This window comes from Ursus maritimus, unplaced genomic scaffold, assembly GCF_017311325.1.
Source record: "Ursus maritimus isolate PB19 unplaced genomic scaffold, ASM1731132v1 scaffold_3, whole genome shotgun sequence".
Taxonomy (NCBI): Eukaryota; Metazoa; Chordata; class Mammalia; order Carnivora; family Ursidae; genus Ursus; species Ursus maritimus.
This window is the reverse complement of record NW_024425563.1, coordinates 57,172,272-57,190,317: the sequence shown is the minus strand read 5'-3', so window position 1 is coordinate 57,190,317 and position 18,046 is coordinate 57,172,272. Positions and strand designations below refer to the sequence as shown.

The 18,046-nt window shown below is 36.6% G+C and overlaps 1 protein-coding gene across 1 annotated transcript in view; it reads right to left on the bottom strand.

Moving 5' to 3' along the window:
• The window catches only part of CRPPA (CDP-L-ribitol pyrophosphorylase A), a 190,730-nt gene that overhangs the window by 40,015 nt on the left and 132,669 nt on the right, over positions 1-18,046 (bottom strand). The window contains exon 6 of the mRNA XM_040644561.1: positions 13,586-13,631. Coding sequence (XP_040500495.1) covers positions 13,586-13,631 — 46 coding nt within the window. The remainder of the gene's footprint in view (positions 1-13,585; positions 13,632-18,046) is intronic.

Below are 18,046 nucleotides of genomic sequence, written 5' to 3'. Positions count from 1 at the left end.
TGGGAAAACATGAATTTTTACGTGAACATTAACTATTTTTAACTACTACTAACTAAAGTCATTTAAAAATTCAGTTATTTTCTGTTTTCACTATTTTACTTTTTCATGTTTACATAAACCCTATGACAAGAGGCATCCTGAGGCTTTTTTTAATAGTACAAGCTTACTTGGGTTTGTACAATTATAATCCAGAAAGGATAAAACACTTTCTAAAACAGTCTTTAGCCACAAAATTAATTAAAAGACTAGATGAAGGATGATAGAAGAAATAAATGCAATCTCTTACTTTAAAATTCCATGGGGTATTTTCTATGAAAATTTTAGAATCCTGCTCCTTTTGCCAAGATAGGGTCTGTCAGCATATTAAATTAAGTTTTGGTTGTGATGGTATGTCATATGTAAATCTAGATAAAATATGTTACCGCTGGCATCTGTTAGTACTTTAATGGTTTGGGTAGGTATGAGCAGGCAGCGGCGGGGATGAGGGCAGGGCTCAACCAGCTTGTGTCTAAAGTATGAAACCTCTTTGTTAAGTAGCTGTTTTTAAACTTACCCTGTAAATTCAGTGTCTTGTTGAGCTTATTAATCATGCTACTCTCTACAAAAGTTTGTTTTAAATTTCACTCACAGAAACCTATAAGGGTTAAATAATAAAGAACAATGATCAGATCCAACTCTTTACCTCAGAAAAAGTAGTAGTAAAATGCTGTTTTGAATCCCTATAGCAATTGGTTTGGAAAGCAATTCTGTGACTTCTGGCAACCAACAGCTTAAAACCTGGAGTTTTAAAGGTCAGCCAATGTGGCGGGGATACAGCCCTGAGGCCATTGAGCCGCTCTTAGGGAGAAGGCAAACCAACAATCCATGGACAGACAGCTTAGAAATAACAATCTGAAGAGCACCTGGGACACAAAGTGGGAAAGTTAGGTGCTCATCTCAGAACACTTCCCAGATAGGCAGTGTTCAGTGACAGACTCTCCAGGAACAAAGGAACTGGCAGTCACCATCTCCCTCTCCCATCCCTCAGCATAGGCACAGGGCCACCTACAGGAACTAGTACAGCACCGACACCTCACTTGCTTACACCAAGCCCTAACTCCCCTGTGCTCCAGGGGAACTACCCTTCCCAGTCTCACTTGTCTCAATCCCAGCACAGTGGGTCCCCTCCCCCAGGAGGCCAGCCTAATCCCTGCTCAGACCCCATCTCCCAAATCAGGAGTTTTGCAGAACCTCACAAGGTTCCAGCACTGGTGACGACGGGTCTCATCACAAGCATACCAGAGCACACCTACTTAAAACGTGCCACATTCAGCCCAGGGACCAAACCCTGCCCACAGCTGAGAGAGAGCCTCTGCAGACAACTGTCCTCAAGGATGAAGTAGCCAGGACAAAACAGCCAAGTGCACATAGCACACATTGGAGACACTCCTAGAAACACCAGGACCTGGGGAACAGGGAACAACACACAGAAGGGCACCTCCGAACCTCTTCTTCCTAAGGCCATTATCCTCAACAACTGGAGATGTAGCTGATTTTCCTAAAGCAGAGAAAGAGGCTTAAAGACTTAGACAAAATGAGAAGACAAAAAATTTTATCCCAAATGAAAGAACAAGGTAAAGCCATGGCCAGAGATCTAAGTGAAGTAGATATGTCACATGCCTGATAGAGTATTTAAAGCAAGGATCATAAGGATTCTCACTAGACTTGAGAAAAACAGTGGAAAACATAAGTGAGACCCTTAACACAGAGATAAGGAATAACATAGCAGAGATAAAGTACTCAGTACATGAAAGGAACAAATTAATGAACCAGAAGACAAGAGTAATGGAGAGTAATCAAGCTGAACACAATAGAGTGAAAAGAATTATGCAACATGAGAATAGACTTAGGGAATTCAGTGACTCCAGTAAACATAGTAACATCTGTATTACAAGAGTCCAAGAAGAAAAAAAGAACAAGAGGCAGAAAAATTATTGGAAAAAATAATAGCTGAAAACTTCTTTCATCTGGGAAAGGTAACAGATATCCAGATGTAGGACGTACAGATAACCCCCAACAAAATCGACAAAAGCAGATCCACACCAAGACATATTGTAATTAAATTGGCAAAATGTAATGATAAAGAAAAGATGTAAAAGCAGCAAGACAAAATATAGTAACATACAAGGGAAAAGCCATAAGGCTACCAGAGAATTTTTCAGCAGAAACTTTCCAAGACAGAAGGGAGTGGCATGATATATTCAAAATGCTAAATGGAAAAAATTCTGCACCCAAGAATATTCTATCCATCAAGGCTATCATTCAGAATAGAAAGAGAAATAAAGAGTTTCCCAGACAAACCACAACTAAATGAGCTCATGATCACTAAACCAGTCTTGCAAGAAATATTAAAGGGAACTTTTTGGGGTTTTTTTGTTTTCTTGTTTGTCTGTTTTTGTTTTGCTTTGGTTTGGTTTTTTTATAATAATTTTTATTATGTTATGTTCGTCACCATACACTACATTCTTAGTTTTTGATGTAGTGTTCCATGATTCATTATTTGCGTATAACACCCAGTGCTCCATGCAATATGTGCCCTCCTTAATGCCCATCACTGGCTATCCCAATCCCCCAACCCCCTCCCCTCTGAAGCCCTCAGTTTGTTTCCCAGAGTCCATAGTCTCTCGTGGTTTGTTCCCCCTTCTGTTTGCCCCCCCTTCATTCTTCCCTTCCTTCTCCTACTGATCTTCCTGCTATTTCTTATGTTCTATAAATGAGTGAAACCATATGGTAATTGTCTTTCTCTGCTTGACTTATTTCACTTAGTATAATCTCCTCCAGTCCCATCCATGTTGCTGTAAATGTTGGGTAATTTAAAGGAACTTTTTGAAAGGAAAGGAGAGACCAGAGTGACAGTATGAAGGTAGGAAACACAAAAGCAGTAAAAATGAGTATCAATGTCAAAAACTCAGTCAAGAAACTCACAAAATAAAAGGAGGTAAAATATGACTACTTGTACCTAAAACAGGAGGAAAGGAATAAAGAACGGATTCAAACTTAAGCAACCACTAACTTAACATAGACTGTTATATGCAGGAGAGGTTATATACAAATCTAATGGTAACCATCTATCAAAAACCACTAATAAATATGCAAAGAATATAGAGAAAGAAATCCAAATAGACCATTAAAGAAAATAAACATACCATGAAGGAAAGCAATAAAGGATCACAGAAAATCTTCAGGAACAACCCCAAAACACAAGTAATAAAATGGAAATTAATACGTGTCTATCAATAACTACCTCGAACGTAAATGGACTAAACGTTCCAATCAAAAGACACAGCATAACAGAATGGATTAAAAAAACAAGACCCTGTACATGCTGCCCACAAAAGACTCATTTTAGACCTAAAGACACCTGCAGATTGAAAGTGAGGGGATGGAGAGCCATCACATAAATAGATGTCAAAAGAAAGCCAGAGTAACAACACTGTAACAGACAAAATAGACTTTAAAACAAAGACTATAACAAGAGACAGAAGGACACCATCTAATAATAAAGGAGACAATCCAACAAGACGACCTAACAATTGTAAATATTTAGGCACCCAACATAGGAGCACCCAAATAACAAGAGCTAATAACAAACATAAAGGAACTAATCAAAAATAATACAATAATAATAAGGGGCTTTAACACCCCATTGACATCAACAGACAGATCATCCAAATAAAAAATCAACATGGAGGGGCGCCTGGGTGGCACAGCGGTTAAGCGTCTGCCTTCGGCTCAGGGCGTGATCCTGGTGTTATGGGATCGAGCCCCACATCAGGCTCCTCTGCTATGAGCCTGCTTCTTCCTCTCCCACTCCCCCTGCATGTGTTCCCTCTCTCACTGGCTGTCTCTATCTCTGTCGAATAAATAAATTAAAAAAAAAAAAAAAATCTTAAAAAAATCAACATGGAAACAATGGCTTTGAACGACACACTGGAACAGATGGATTTAATAGACATATTCAGAACACTGCACCCTAAAACAGCAGAATACACATTCAAGCGCACATGGAACATTTTCCAGAATAGATCACATGCTGGGCCATAAAACAAGCCTCGACAAATTCAAGAAGATGGAAGTCATACCATGCATCTTTTTTGACCACAATGCTAGAAAACTGGAAGTTAACCACAAGAAAAAATCTGTAAAGACTACCAATACATGGAGGTTAAATAACATGCTACTAAACAATGAATGGGTCAATCAGGAAATAAAAGAAGAAATTAAAAAGTACATGGCAACAAACGAAAATGAAAACACAATGGTATAAAACCTTGGGGATGCAGCAGAAGCAATTCTAAGAGAGACGTATATAGCAGTACAAGCCTACCTCAAGAAGCAAGAACAACCTCAAAAAGCCTAACCTTCCACCTAAAGAAGTTAGGAAAAGAAGAACAAGCAAAACCTAAAACCAGCAGAAGGAAGGAAATAACAAGGTTTAGAACAAAAATAAATGATATAGAAACAAACAACAAAAAAAAAAACCCCAACAGAACAGATCAATAAAACCAAGAGCTGTTTCTTTGAAAAAAATCAATACTCTAGCCAGACTTAAAATAAAAATTTAAAAAAAAAGACTCAAATAATATCACAAATGAGCAGAAAATTAACACCACCACAGAGATAGGAACAATTACAAGAGAATATTATGAAAATCTATAGGCCAACAAATTGGACAGCCAGGAAGAAATGGATAAATTCCTAGAAACATATAAACTACCAAAACTGAAAAACAAGCAGAAAATTTGAACAGACTGATAACGAGAAATTCAGTCAGTATCAAAAAACTCCCAAGAAACAAAAGTCCAGGACCAGATGGCTTCACAGGCAAATTTTACCAAACATTTAAAGAAGATTTAATACCTATTCTTCTCAAACTATTAAAATAGAAAAGGAAGGAAAACTTCCTAATTCATTCTATGAGGCCAGCATTATCTTGATACCAAACCAGATAAAGAAACCACTAAAAAAAGAACAGACGAATATCCCTGATGAACACAGAAACAAAAATCCTCAACAAAATGATAGCAAAGAATCCAACAATACATTAAAAAAATTATTCACCATGATCAAGTGGTATTTATTCCTGTGTTGCAAAGGTGGCTTAATATTCACAAATCAATGTGATACATCACATCAATAGGAGAAAGGATAAGAACCCTATGATCATTTCAATAGATCCAGAAAAAGCATGTGACAAACTACAATATCCACTTATGATAAAAACCCTAAAAAAATAGACTTAGGGGGAACATACCTCAACTTAATAAAGCCATTTATGAAAAACCCACAGCCAATATCATTCTTAATAGTGAAAAACTGAGCTTTTCCCTAACACTGGGAATAAGACAAGGATGTCCACTCTCACCACTTTTATTCAGCATAGTACTGGAGGTCCTAACCAAGGAAATCAGACAACAAAATGAAATAAAAGGAATCCAAATTGGTAAGGAAGAAGTAAAACTTTCACTATATGCAGATGACATGGTACCATATATACAGAAAACCCTAAAAACTCCACCAAAAAACTGCTAGAACTGATGAATGAATTCAGTATATCTGCAGGACACAAAATCAATATACAAAACTCTGCTGCATTTCTATACACCAATAATAAAGCAGCAGAAATTTTTTTTAAAATCCAATTTATAATTCCACCCAAAATAATAAAATACCTAGGAATAAACCTAACTGAAGAGGTGAAAGACTTGTATTCTCTAAAACACTGATAAAAAAAATTCAAGATGATGCAAACAAATGGAATGGCATTCCATTTTCATGGGTTGGAAGAGCAAATACTGTTAAAATGTCTACATTACCCAAAGCAATCTACATTTTTAATGAATTCCTTATCAAAATACCAACAGCCATTTACACGGAATAAACAATCCTAAAATGTGTACAGAACCACAAAAGGTCCCAAAAAGCCAAAGCAATCTTGAAAAAGAAAAGCAAAGATGGAGATACCACAATTCTATACTTCAAGTTATATTACAAAGTTGTAGTCATCAAAGCAGCATGGTAGTGGCACAAAAAAAGAGACACATACACTAACAGAACAGAAAACCGAGAAATAAACCCAGGACTACATGGTCAGTTAATCTTTGACAAAGCAGGAAAGAATATTCAATGAGTTAAAGAGTCTCTTCAACAAATCATGTTAGGAAAACTGTACGGCAACATGCAAAAGAATGAAACTGGACCACTTTCTTACACCATACACAAAAATAAATTCAAAATGGGTCATAGACATAAATATGAGACCTGAAACCATAAAAATCCTAGAAGAGAACACAGGCACTAACCTCTTTGACATTGGCTGTAGCAATATTTTCCTGGGCATATTGTTCTGAGTTGAGGGAAACAAAAGCAAAAATAAACTACTGGGACTTCATCGAGATAAAAAGCTTCTGCACAGCAAAGAAAACAATCAACCAAACTAAAAGTCAACCTATGGAATGGAAAAAGATATTTGCAAATGACATATCTGATAAAGAGCTAGTAGACGAAATACATAAAGAACTTATAAAACACCCAAAAAACAAATAATCCAATTTAAAAAATGGGCAAAAGATATGAACATACAGTTCTCCAAAGATGACATCCACATGGCCAGCCAGTAGACACATGAAAGGATGCTCAATATCGCTCATCATTAGTGAAATGCAAATCAAAGCCACAATGAGTTATCACCTCATATCTGTCAGAATGGCTAGAATCAAGAACACAAGAAACAACAAGTGTTGGCGAGACATTGGAGAAAGAGGAACCCCTCTTGCCCTTTTGGTGGGTATGCAAACTGGTGCAGCCACTCTGGAAAACAGTATGGAGGTTCTTCAAAAGTTAAAAATGGAACTACCCTATGATTCAGCAATGGCACTACTGTGTATTTATGCAGAGTCCAAAAACATTAATCCAAAAAGATACATGCACACCTATGTTTACAGCAGCATTATCTATAATAGCCAAGCTACGGAAAAAGCCATTCATTTGGAAAAGTGTCCATCCACTGATGAATGCATAAAGATGCGGAATATATACAATAGAATGTTATTCAGTCATAAAAAGAATGAAATCTTGCCATTTGCAAGGACATAGATGGAGCTAGAGAGTATAATGCTAATCGAAATAAGACCGAGAAAGACAAATACCATATGAATTCACTCATATGTGGAATTTAAGAACCAAAACAAATGAACAAAGGCAGAAAAAGAGACAAACCAAGAAACAGACTTTTAATTATAGAGAACTGTGGTTACCAGAGGGGAGAAGGGCGGGGGGAAAGGTGAAATAGGTGATGGGGATTAAGGAGAGCACTGGTGATGAGCACCAGATGATATATGGAACTACTGAATCACTATATTGTACACCTGAAACTAATACTACACTGTAAGTTAACTGGAATTTAAATAAAAACTTTAAAAAAACCAAAACAATGCTTTATTTTACCTCACAGTAAATTTGCAATTAACTCTAACTTTTCCAATGGAGACAACTGTATGAATAAATATAAGACTACTTTATATACACATTTCCCATTATCAAATACTTCACTACAGATGGAAATCCATATAAATATACTGATGCTAAAATAAAGCTTCAAAATAAGACTTATCTAAAAATACAAAAATGGAAGTCAGACTTTGACACTTGCTGGATGCCACAATTTTGGGATTTTAATCAAAAGTTTGCCTAAAGTTAGTTACATCAAAATTCCCATACTAAACAAAAGATATAGACTTAAACATTAAGATTATTCAAAACATACATGCTGTTCCAGTGACAAGTAAATTTGGGAGAACAAAACGCACTTGTAAGACAAGATATTTATCAAGGAAATGCTTTGTAGAGTGTTAAAATGTCTAAAGAGGAAAATACTTCCATGAGACTATAATTTGTTGACCAGCAATAACTGGCATTCAAGTGAAAAAGCAGCTCAGAAAGGACCACTTACAGAATGCTAACCACTCGATCACGGGATGAAAAAAAGCTTCATCCTGGAAAAGTAAAGATTGCCATGGCTGGATAAGTCTTCAACTACCAGAATTAAAGAAAACTCAACAGCAACCAACAGATCACTCTGAATCTATGATTTTCAGTTTTAATTTTTAGTCATTCTCTGGGCATGTCCAGAAATCTGCTGTGTCAGTATTATGTTTTTCCCACAGTCTCTAGAAGATTATACCATGTGTTTAGCAGAGCACTGTAAGAGAATACGTCCAGTCGCAACTGTGTGCTTACTCTTCAACAGGCCAGCTGGAGAGAGTGTTTTAATCAGAGCTGGGGAGGCTGAATTTTACCAACCATTGGCTGTACTGACTAAAAGAGCACTAATGAATCTAGTATCCAGCACAGCAGTCAGCTTGAGTAGATTATGACTCAGAGGTGCCAAGCAGCCATGCCCCAGAGTGAAGTCAGGCTTAAAGACAAAAGAGACCTGAGTTTAAATTGTGCATCTTGCTCTTGCTATAGGACCAAGAGAAAAGTCATTAATCTAAACCACAGTTTACCCATCTTCAAAATGGGAGTAGTATTATGTCCGTTACAACATTATAGTAAATAGATGAGGGTAACCTATTTAAAACAATTGTCATGAATGCCATGTGCTCCAAATCCTGGTTTTGAACTTTGACAAAAGTATATACACCCAATTTTATATCTTTGAGAAAAAAAAAAATATATACATATATATATATATAATAATAGAGACAGATACACTGGTTAACAATATACATCTCTTAGGAGCAGGTCAAGTGGTGTGGTGCAAGAAAAGAGCCACCTATCCCCGTAATTTAAATTTTTTCGATTCTAAGGAAAAAAATGTAGCTGTATCCTACAACATACAACTACATTCAATTAAGCTCAACAACAGATACTACAAAAAAACAAAAACAAAAAGAAAAAACAAGACGACATCTTCTCACCTTCACTTAATCTAAAAGAGGCTCACACCAAGTTATGAGCAATGCTAAAATTCAAGAACGTCTTTAAATAGAAAATTTTATTTTTTTTTTAAAGATTTTATTTATTTATTTATTTGACAGAGATAGAGACAGCCAGCGAGAGAGGGAACACAAGTAGAGGGAGTGGGAGAGGAAGAAGCAGGCTCATAGCGGAGGAGCCTGATGTGGGGCTCGATCCCAGAACGCCGGGATCACGCCCTGAGCCGAAGGCAGACGCTTAACCGCTGTGCCACCCAGGCGCCCTAAATAGAAAATTTAATAATTGTTTTCATATATAAATTTGGTGGTAAAATCAGACCTGAACTTGGACTAGACGTTCTATAGTCTTTATTCCTGTACTGAATGTAAACATTCATGCATTATAGTTTTCATTATGTTGTAAGGTCCTTAATTCCACTGCTGATGTGACTTAATATGTTATATATTGCATTAAGAAAATATAAATATTCCAAATTTCAAAACATTTATACTTCAAGGATTTCAGAGAAGGCAACCTGAACAAACTCTACTTAAGGAAAAAAAAGAGTTAACAGCTGTAAAAAGAGGTAAACTACCAAAGACAGAAACTTGTAGTTAAGAATTTATTTTCTATTCTTCTTAAATCAGTAATTGCTTAGAACCCTTGATTATCCTATAATATGGACACGATGACATGACCTACATCATTAAGTTCTTGGAAAAGCACAAGACGATACACATAACATGCTTCACACAATGTCTGACACAAAGTACCCAATAAATACTGTGTTGTAGTAGTGCCTAGAAAAATACTGTGAACATTTACTAGGAACTGGCAAAGTGGTGAATACCAAGCTCAGACAATCTGCTATATGTCATATTTTATTTTGTAAATTTATTTAAAAAAAAAATCCAAGGGTGTTCATTTGCCTCTCTGCCTAGTGTTGTTTCTCCTAATAGGCCTCAGAGATAGCATTAGTGCAAATCACAGAGCCAAGTAGCAATCCCAAGTAAGCAAACAAGCATTTGGAACTCATAAAGGACAGTTAGAGCTCTTAATGCAATAAAAATATTATCTAAAAAGAAATGATCTGTGAAAGACTGAAGAGAAGCCTAGAGGAATGTTTCCAAAATTTAACGTACAAACTAATCAAGCAGAGTTTTTGCTAAAATGCATATTCTGATTTAACGTAGTAGAGCCACACATCCCACATTCAGTTTCTCAGGTAATCACCATGCTGCTGATCTAGAGACCCAAACAGAGAGTGGGAAGGCCCCAGAGAAGTGGCCCTTGAAGTATATGAGCAACATCACAATCCCCTGGAAAGTTATTAGAAATGCAAACTCTAGAGCATAAGGAAAGTTTTGGAGATGGTTGATCAGCCATTTACATCTAGTCAGATTACTTTCCCTGAGAATAAAAGAACACTTTTTAAATACTTAAAAATAAAAACAGCAGGGGCGCCTGGGTAGCGCAGTCGTTAAAGCGTCTGCCTTCGGCTCAGGGCGTGATCCTGGTGTACCGGGATCGAGTCCCACATCAGGCTCCTCTGCTATGAGCCTGCTTCTTCCTCTCCCACTCCCCCTGCTGTGTTCCCTCTCTCGCTGGCTGTCTCTCTCTGTCAAATAAATAAATAAAATCTTTAAAAAAAATAAATAAATAAAAAAAATAAAAAAATAAAATAAAAAATAAAAACAGCACACTAAAACATGTTACAGAAGAAAAACAGTTTCTCTCTGTATGCAATTTACAAAACTATAGTCGTTAACGAGTACACTTAAATTGTAGGTAAATACAATGTGCACAATTCTCAGTAGGAGCACTTACCAACTACTCACAAAATAGGTCATGTACCTAGGTAACAAAGGTATGACTGTGTATGGAAACCAGACTAGTTTTCTATTTCCTTCTGCTGAGAATGTAACCAACCACATCATGGTTTTAGCCAACTTCTCCACAGTCATGTTTACACAATGCCTGGCTGATGTGTAAATACATGTCGACATTTTGATTTATAGCTATAGACAATCTGTTTACATACACAGATACACAGATGTATAAATTATGGTATAGTAATGGTTTGCAACACAATATTCTTGAAGGACAAAAACCTTGAGGATAGATTACAAATATATGATGTCATGACCACAGAAAAGATTTCAGTTTTGTGACTATAAAGCCAAATGATTATTCAAATAAATTTGGGGGAAAACCTATTTAACAAATTGATGCATTCAGAGTTCAGTCTCAGCACTTTTCCCAGCTTCCAAGTCTGAATTTCAAGCTCACCTCTCAGTCAAAACCTGAGCCCACAGATCTATCCTTCATCTACTTTGAAGGCGTCAGTCACAGATTGTAAAGCCCCATCCTTGCTTCAGGATTGGCGCTGTAATTTTTGCCAGGACCACAAGTTTTAACAGGGTTTCTGTCAGGACCCATCTTTGATGTCACATCAGGGGGAATGGAGGGAAGGAGGGAGGGAGGGAGGGAGGGAAGAGTGTTTCTGGCATCTAGTGAATTGGACAGCTATATACAGAAGAATGAAACTCTACCATTCTCTTACACCATACACAAAGATAAACTCTAAAGGGATGAAACACCTCAATGTGAGACAGGAATCCATCAAAATCCTAAAAGAGAACACAGGCAGTAACCTCTTCGACATTGGCCACAGCAACTTCTTTCAAGACATGTCTCCAAATGTAAGGGAAACAAAAGCAAAAATGAACTTTTGGTACTTCATCAAGATAAAAAGCTTCTGCACAGCAAAGGAAACAGTCAACAAAACAAAGAGGCAACCCACGGAATGGGAAAAGATATTTGCAAATGGTATTACAGATAAAGGGCTGGTATCCAAGATCTATAAAGAACTTCTCAAACTCAACACTCAAAAAACAAATAACCCAGTCAACAAATGGGCAGAAGACATGAGCAGACACTAATCCAAAGAAGACATATGAATGGTTAACAGATACATGAAAAAATGTTCAACATCATTAGCCATCAGGTAAATTCAAATCAAAACCACAATGAGATACCAACTTACACCCGTTAGAATGACACAAATGAACAAAACAGGAAACAACAATTGTTGGCAGGGGTGTGGAGAAAGGGGAACCCTCTTATACTGTTAGTGGGAATGCAAGTTGGTACAGTCACTCTGGACAACAGTATGGAGGTTCCTCAAGATGTTAAAATAGAGCTACCTTATGACCCCGCAATTGCACAACTAGGTATTTACCCCAAAGACACAGATGTAGTGAAAAGAAGGGGCATGTGCACCCCAATGTTCATAGCAGCAATGTTCACAATAGCCAAACTGTGGAAGGAGCCGAGATGCCCTTCAGCAGACGAATGGATAAAGAAGATGTGGTCCATATATACAACGGAATATTACTCAGCCATCAGAAAGGATGAATACCCACCATTTGCATCGACATGGATGGAACTGGAGGGGATTACACTAAGTGAAATAAGTCAAGCAGAGAAAAGCAATTATCATATGGTTTCGCTCATATGTGGAACATAAGAAATAGCATGGAGGACATTAAGAGAAGGAAGGGAAAAATGAAGGGGCAGAAAACATAGGGGGAGACAAACAATGAGAGACTATGGACTCCAGGAAACAAACTGAGGGTTTCAGAGGGGACGGGGTGGGGGTGGGTTAGCCTGGTGATGAGTATTGAGGAGGGCACGTACTCCAAGGAGCACTGGGTATTAATGCAAACAATGAATCATGGAACACTACATCAAAAACTAATGATGTACTGTATGGTGACTAACATAACATAATAAAAAAATAATAAATAAAAATAATAAATGAAAAGAAAATGAAAAATCTAAAGAGCATTTTGGAAAAAAAAATACAGGCCAGGCACACTGCTCAATAACCTACAATGGACAAAACAGTCTCTGCAATGAAGAATTACCTGGATTAAAATACAAAGGGTGCTTAGGTTCAGAAGCCCTGACTGAAATGATGGAGGCTGCAAAGGTAGGAGATCAATGTCCCCGTGCATCATCATTTCATTCCTAGTTCAGTGTTAAGCACAACGACAAATATTTTTTGATTACTACGTAAACTATCTGTGTGTAGCTGTGAGGCCTAGAGATGGAAAACAATGATAAAGGGGTTATTACACATGCAGCATCTGAATAACAAAACAAAATTGCAATCATTGTCAAAACTGAAAAGGAATTTAACACATCATCTAGTCTTATTTCTCTATTTGGGGTAAAAATACCTTCATGCGAAAGATGCTATATCACATACTGATATGGCAGTGTTATGAGGGGGAGGGGGACAACAAGGCCTCTTAGTAAAAATAAGTATCTTAAATTTATTAAAATCAGTTTTTTACTTCTAATAGTATCAATATCCCATACTTTTCATAAATTAAGCATTTCCTTTATAAAAATTAAAACCAATATGACATAACTAATAAGTGATATTTCACAAGCAGGAAACACAAAATGTAATTATTTTCAAAAAAAACAAATCACAGACCTCTGTGGCCTACAGGAATTTCTACTTCTGAGAATTCTAGAATTTAAAATGTCATGAGAAATTCTGAACTGGCTTACATTTTTGAAACACAGGAACTGACAGTCATAAGGCCAAACATACCCTTAATAATCGATTCAGCTGCATACAGATCTCGTTTGTAGGTCACCTAAAGGACAAACAAACCTCATTAGACTTAACAGAGCAGGAAGGAATGTGAGAGCAATAAAATTATGCCCCAAAGGAAACGATTTATTTTGGAGAACCTATAAACACACAGTACTGACAATTTCTAAATTATAACAACATTTGCAAGTTCAGAAAAATACATTCTATTTCTGCAAATTGCTGAATATTGGTTTTCGAATCTTTAAATTGAGGTATTATGTGGCAGTGGTTATCAGAATCTTATTAATATAAGTAAAGGATTATTTCAAAGATAATGTGGTAGTGTTTAAATAAAAGTACTAGCACTACTGTTTATTACTGTTTAATAGTAAAGTTTTATGTTGTAAGGAAGAAAAAGTATAATAAAAATCACTAAGTCACATTTTTAGTTGAAATATTTCTCAGTTTAAGTCACATCAAGAGGGAGTTCCTTCTGAATTAAAGTAGGTATCTTTATGTAGATATGGTTCATCTTTCAAGTTTTTTATTAATACATGGATCTGACAGAGACTAGAGGGTACTTTCATGTATTTAAGAACAATCATTATCTTTCATGAAGATCATACATACTCCTTCTAATTGTAACCTACCATAGACCTAGGGCAGATACTTCCCAAAACATATTCCATGAGCTCAGTACAGAATATGTCAGGTTTTTGGCAACACAGAATTAGTTCTTGTGTCAGAAATGAAAAACCTAGAAGATAATGCACTCTATTAATAAGTACTATAAGTTTAGGAGTTGATTCATCATTCAAGTGCCAAGATGATTATGAGCAAAGTGGTCTAAAAACCCACTATGGAAAGTACTTACTAAGTGAGTATGTTTCTGTGCCTATAATTCATATACTTTTTTTTTTCCTTCAGATTATCTCTTAACTAATCTTATACAAAAACTTTTTTCGGCTCAAGTTGCTCAGGGCACTTCTACCCAAAATAGATTCCCCTGCTATGCCTTTATCCTGGCTGGGAAATACTCGTGCAAAACATTACCCTACAACCCACGATTCAAGTAGTAGCTAACATGTAAGATAGATAGAAAATTGGGGCACCTGGGTAACTCAGTGAAGCGTCTGACTCTTGGTTTCAGCTGAGGTCCTGACACCACAGTCATGATATCAAGCCACCCCCATACCCGCATCAGGCTCTGCCCTCAGCACAGAGTCTGATTGAGACTCTCTCTGGCTCTCTCTCTCTCTCTCTCTCTCTCTCTCTCCCTCTCTTTCTCCCTCTGACCCTCCCCTCCCCGTGCTCTAATAGCTAAATTTTTAAAAAGTTAGAAAATTGCTTTAGCCTTCAACTAAACTATTGAAGTCACTTATGACATTGTTATATTATTGACAAAACAAGCACATGCCAACCAAAACTAGTACTATAGTTACTGATTCACAATGTAATTCCAGTGTCTGGATAGAAAATAGAAAACAGGCATTTAAAGGTCCATGCTATGTATTTTACCGAATTAAACAATATACTGATCGCATTCATTCATTCAACAAATATTTACCAAATAACTAGGTCCTGCTCTAAGTTTTGGGGATAGAGCAATGAAAAGAATAAACAAAATTCCTTAATCTGTAGAAACAGTATTTTGGTAGAAAAATTCCATCAGGTAAGTTTTCTTCTGTTTCTTTTCGAAAACCCAAAGTTAACTAGATCACTGAAATCAGGCTTCAATATTTGTAATTCAAATGAGAAAACAGTGTTTTTCTTTAATAATTTTCTGCTGTATAGGTAAACTCAGAACTGAAATAGGAAGAGGCCTAATTACCATTACTCATTTTATATTCCTTCTGGCTTTGAGGAATAAAACTGCATTCAAAATCACAACGGAAGAACTGTGAAAGTACCTTCTACATTTATTTTCCCCAAAGGTATCTTAATGATGAATTTTTTTAAGTTAAAGAAAACCTGGTCTCAAATCCTAAACTCCCTTTTCTAGCATTCCTGCAAGACTTATCTGTTTTACGTTGTGATTCATCTTAGTTAAGATACATATTTGTAACACCTAAAGGTCCTTTCTCCACTATTATTAAATCATTAACTGTATAAACAGGAAAGACTCCTAAATGTCCTTTTGTCTACTTTTTCTTGTAGGCTGTGGATACCTACCCTACATAGATTATAGCTTTTTTATTGTTTACTAATATCTTCTACATAAAGCCTATTTAATACTTCAACTCCACTTCTCACCAAACATAGATTTAACAAAAATGAAGTAGAAAATGTTTCTCAAGACTGGTAAAGTACTGTGTTTAAAAATAGCTTTAATTTTTTCCTAATTGAAACAGTTAACGTACTTCAAAGGGAACAGTACTGGAAAATGTTGCAATTCTGAACTGATGAGTTACACTTTGTCAAACTTTTACAGTAATATGGGTTGCCCTTTCCTTATTTGCTGTAATTTTCAAAAGTTTATTAAATCAGTTTTGAAGTTGATTTCCTTCTGTCAGTATGATCTGTAGTTTTCCTTGGACTTTGCACAATACATTATGAAAATTAGTTACTTAAAAAAAAAAATCAACCCTTTAGTGATGGAAGACAGCCCTCAATCCTCTGATTTCACTTATTCACAGTGCTCAGCAGAGGCTCAGGAGCCACTCAAGGCCAGCGCTCAGGGCCCCACAGCTGCCCCTCACCTAGTTAAGCTCAATTTTTGTCCTTCTTTGTGTGTTTATGCAATAATTCATCTGAGTCAAGTGTGTAACTAAAAAAAAAAGAATACTCAATATAGGAGAAACCTGAAACTCAGAGCCAGAGTCAGTTTTCTGACTCCACGGCCAGGCCCCCCTCAGCTGCCTCAAGGTGGGTTCCAGAGGAAATTATCACACCCACCTGTGTCACTCTGTGTTAACGATATAGTAACTTAGACTTTTCAGAGCCTCACGTAAGCCTCATCTTACACGAATCAGACAACACTTAGTCTCCATCTTTCCTATCTTTTAACCTGTAAGAAAATGAGTATGTAGCTCCAATAATTATAAGTCAGAAAATCCTAAATTTTAAAAAATATAGTATGTTTATTAGATACAGATTTAGATTTGGGGAAGTATCTGTTTTATTTATTTCCATTTCATAAATTAGGTCTGTCTAGAAAATATTTCTTTCCTCTAGACTGGATGACTAGATGATAATCTCTTAAAAGAAAAAATGTTACCACATTGTATTTTTGAGATTTAAAAGAAGTGAGACTATTTTTTTTTAAGATCTTATTTATTTGTCAGAGAGAGAGAGAGAGAGCATGAGCATGCACAAGCAGGGGGAGCAGCAGGCAGAGGAGAAGCAGGCTCCCTGCTGAGCAAGGAGTCCAATGTGGGACTCTTTCCCAGGACCCTGGGATCATGACCTGAGCCAAAGGCAGACACTTAACTGACTGAGCCACCCAGGCGTTTTCATTTTTAAACAAAGATGCCATAATACTTGGATCTTAAAAAAAAAAAAAGAAAAAAGAAAAAAGAAAGGTCCCCATCGAAAGGATTCCTGAAGTCAGTTATTTCAATAATATGTGATGACTCAAATACTTCAGAAACTCCTCCTAAACAAGTATTTTCAGACAATAAACACAGTTTAATTTCTTCAATACCTGGTTATAAATCTTTTATGCCCCAAGGATAGTTGTAACATTTAGAAACAAAAAGTCTGTTCAATTAGTTCTGTATACTGTGGAAAGTGAGCAAGTATTTAAGTATATTGGGACAAAAATATGGTACAATTATAAATTAAAGGAATAGAAGTTTTTATGTCCAGTGGATGAAATTTTGTCAAACAAGTGTGTTCACTAAGGTCTGGCAAGGCACCACCCCTCAGGGAAAGCTGAAGTCCCAGAAATCAGTCCTGTTCTCTTCTGTGATTGGCTAGTCTTTGTACATGGAGAGTGGGGGATGTCCTCTACCCTGCATGGTGATTTAAAACAATTAATGCTTCCTCCAGGCCCCAAAAGAGCCACTGCAAGAGGTGTGACATAACTCTGAACATTTAATTCTTGCATTTACTTCTACAAAAGAGTATGTAAAACACAAAATAACCCTCCCGGGATTTCTGGTAGCAGTTCAAATAGTCCCACACGTAGGCATGAGACATTTCTAGTCATTCCTCACACCACTGTGGGGATAAACTTCCTGACTTCTGAGGGCTAAGGGAAGGTATCCTGGATCCGTGTTTCAGAATCCTCCCTTGCCTTACTTTTTATGGTAGTAAAATGCCTCCTGAAATGCTTTTTCACCGTTTCAAGATTTATGAATCATGAGCCACGTAGCTGGCTCAGCCACCTGAGTTCAGTACTGGTTTTAGCCTCATTATACTAAATTTTTTTTCAGATTCCAATTTTTTAAAATGGTAGCACTTTTGGTGTTAGTATAGACTTAGAACACTAATCTCTAAGTGTAGACTCCATTGCTTTGGTTTTAACAGAAATTG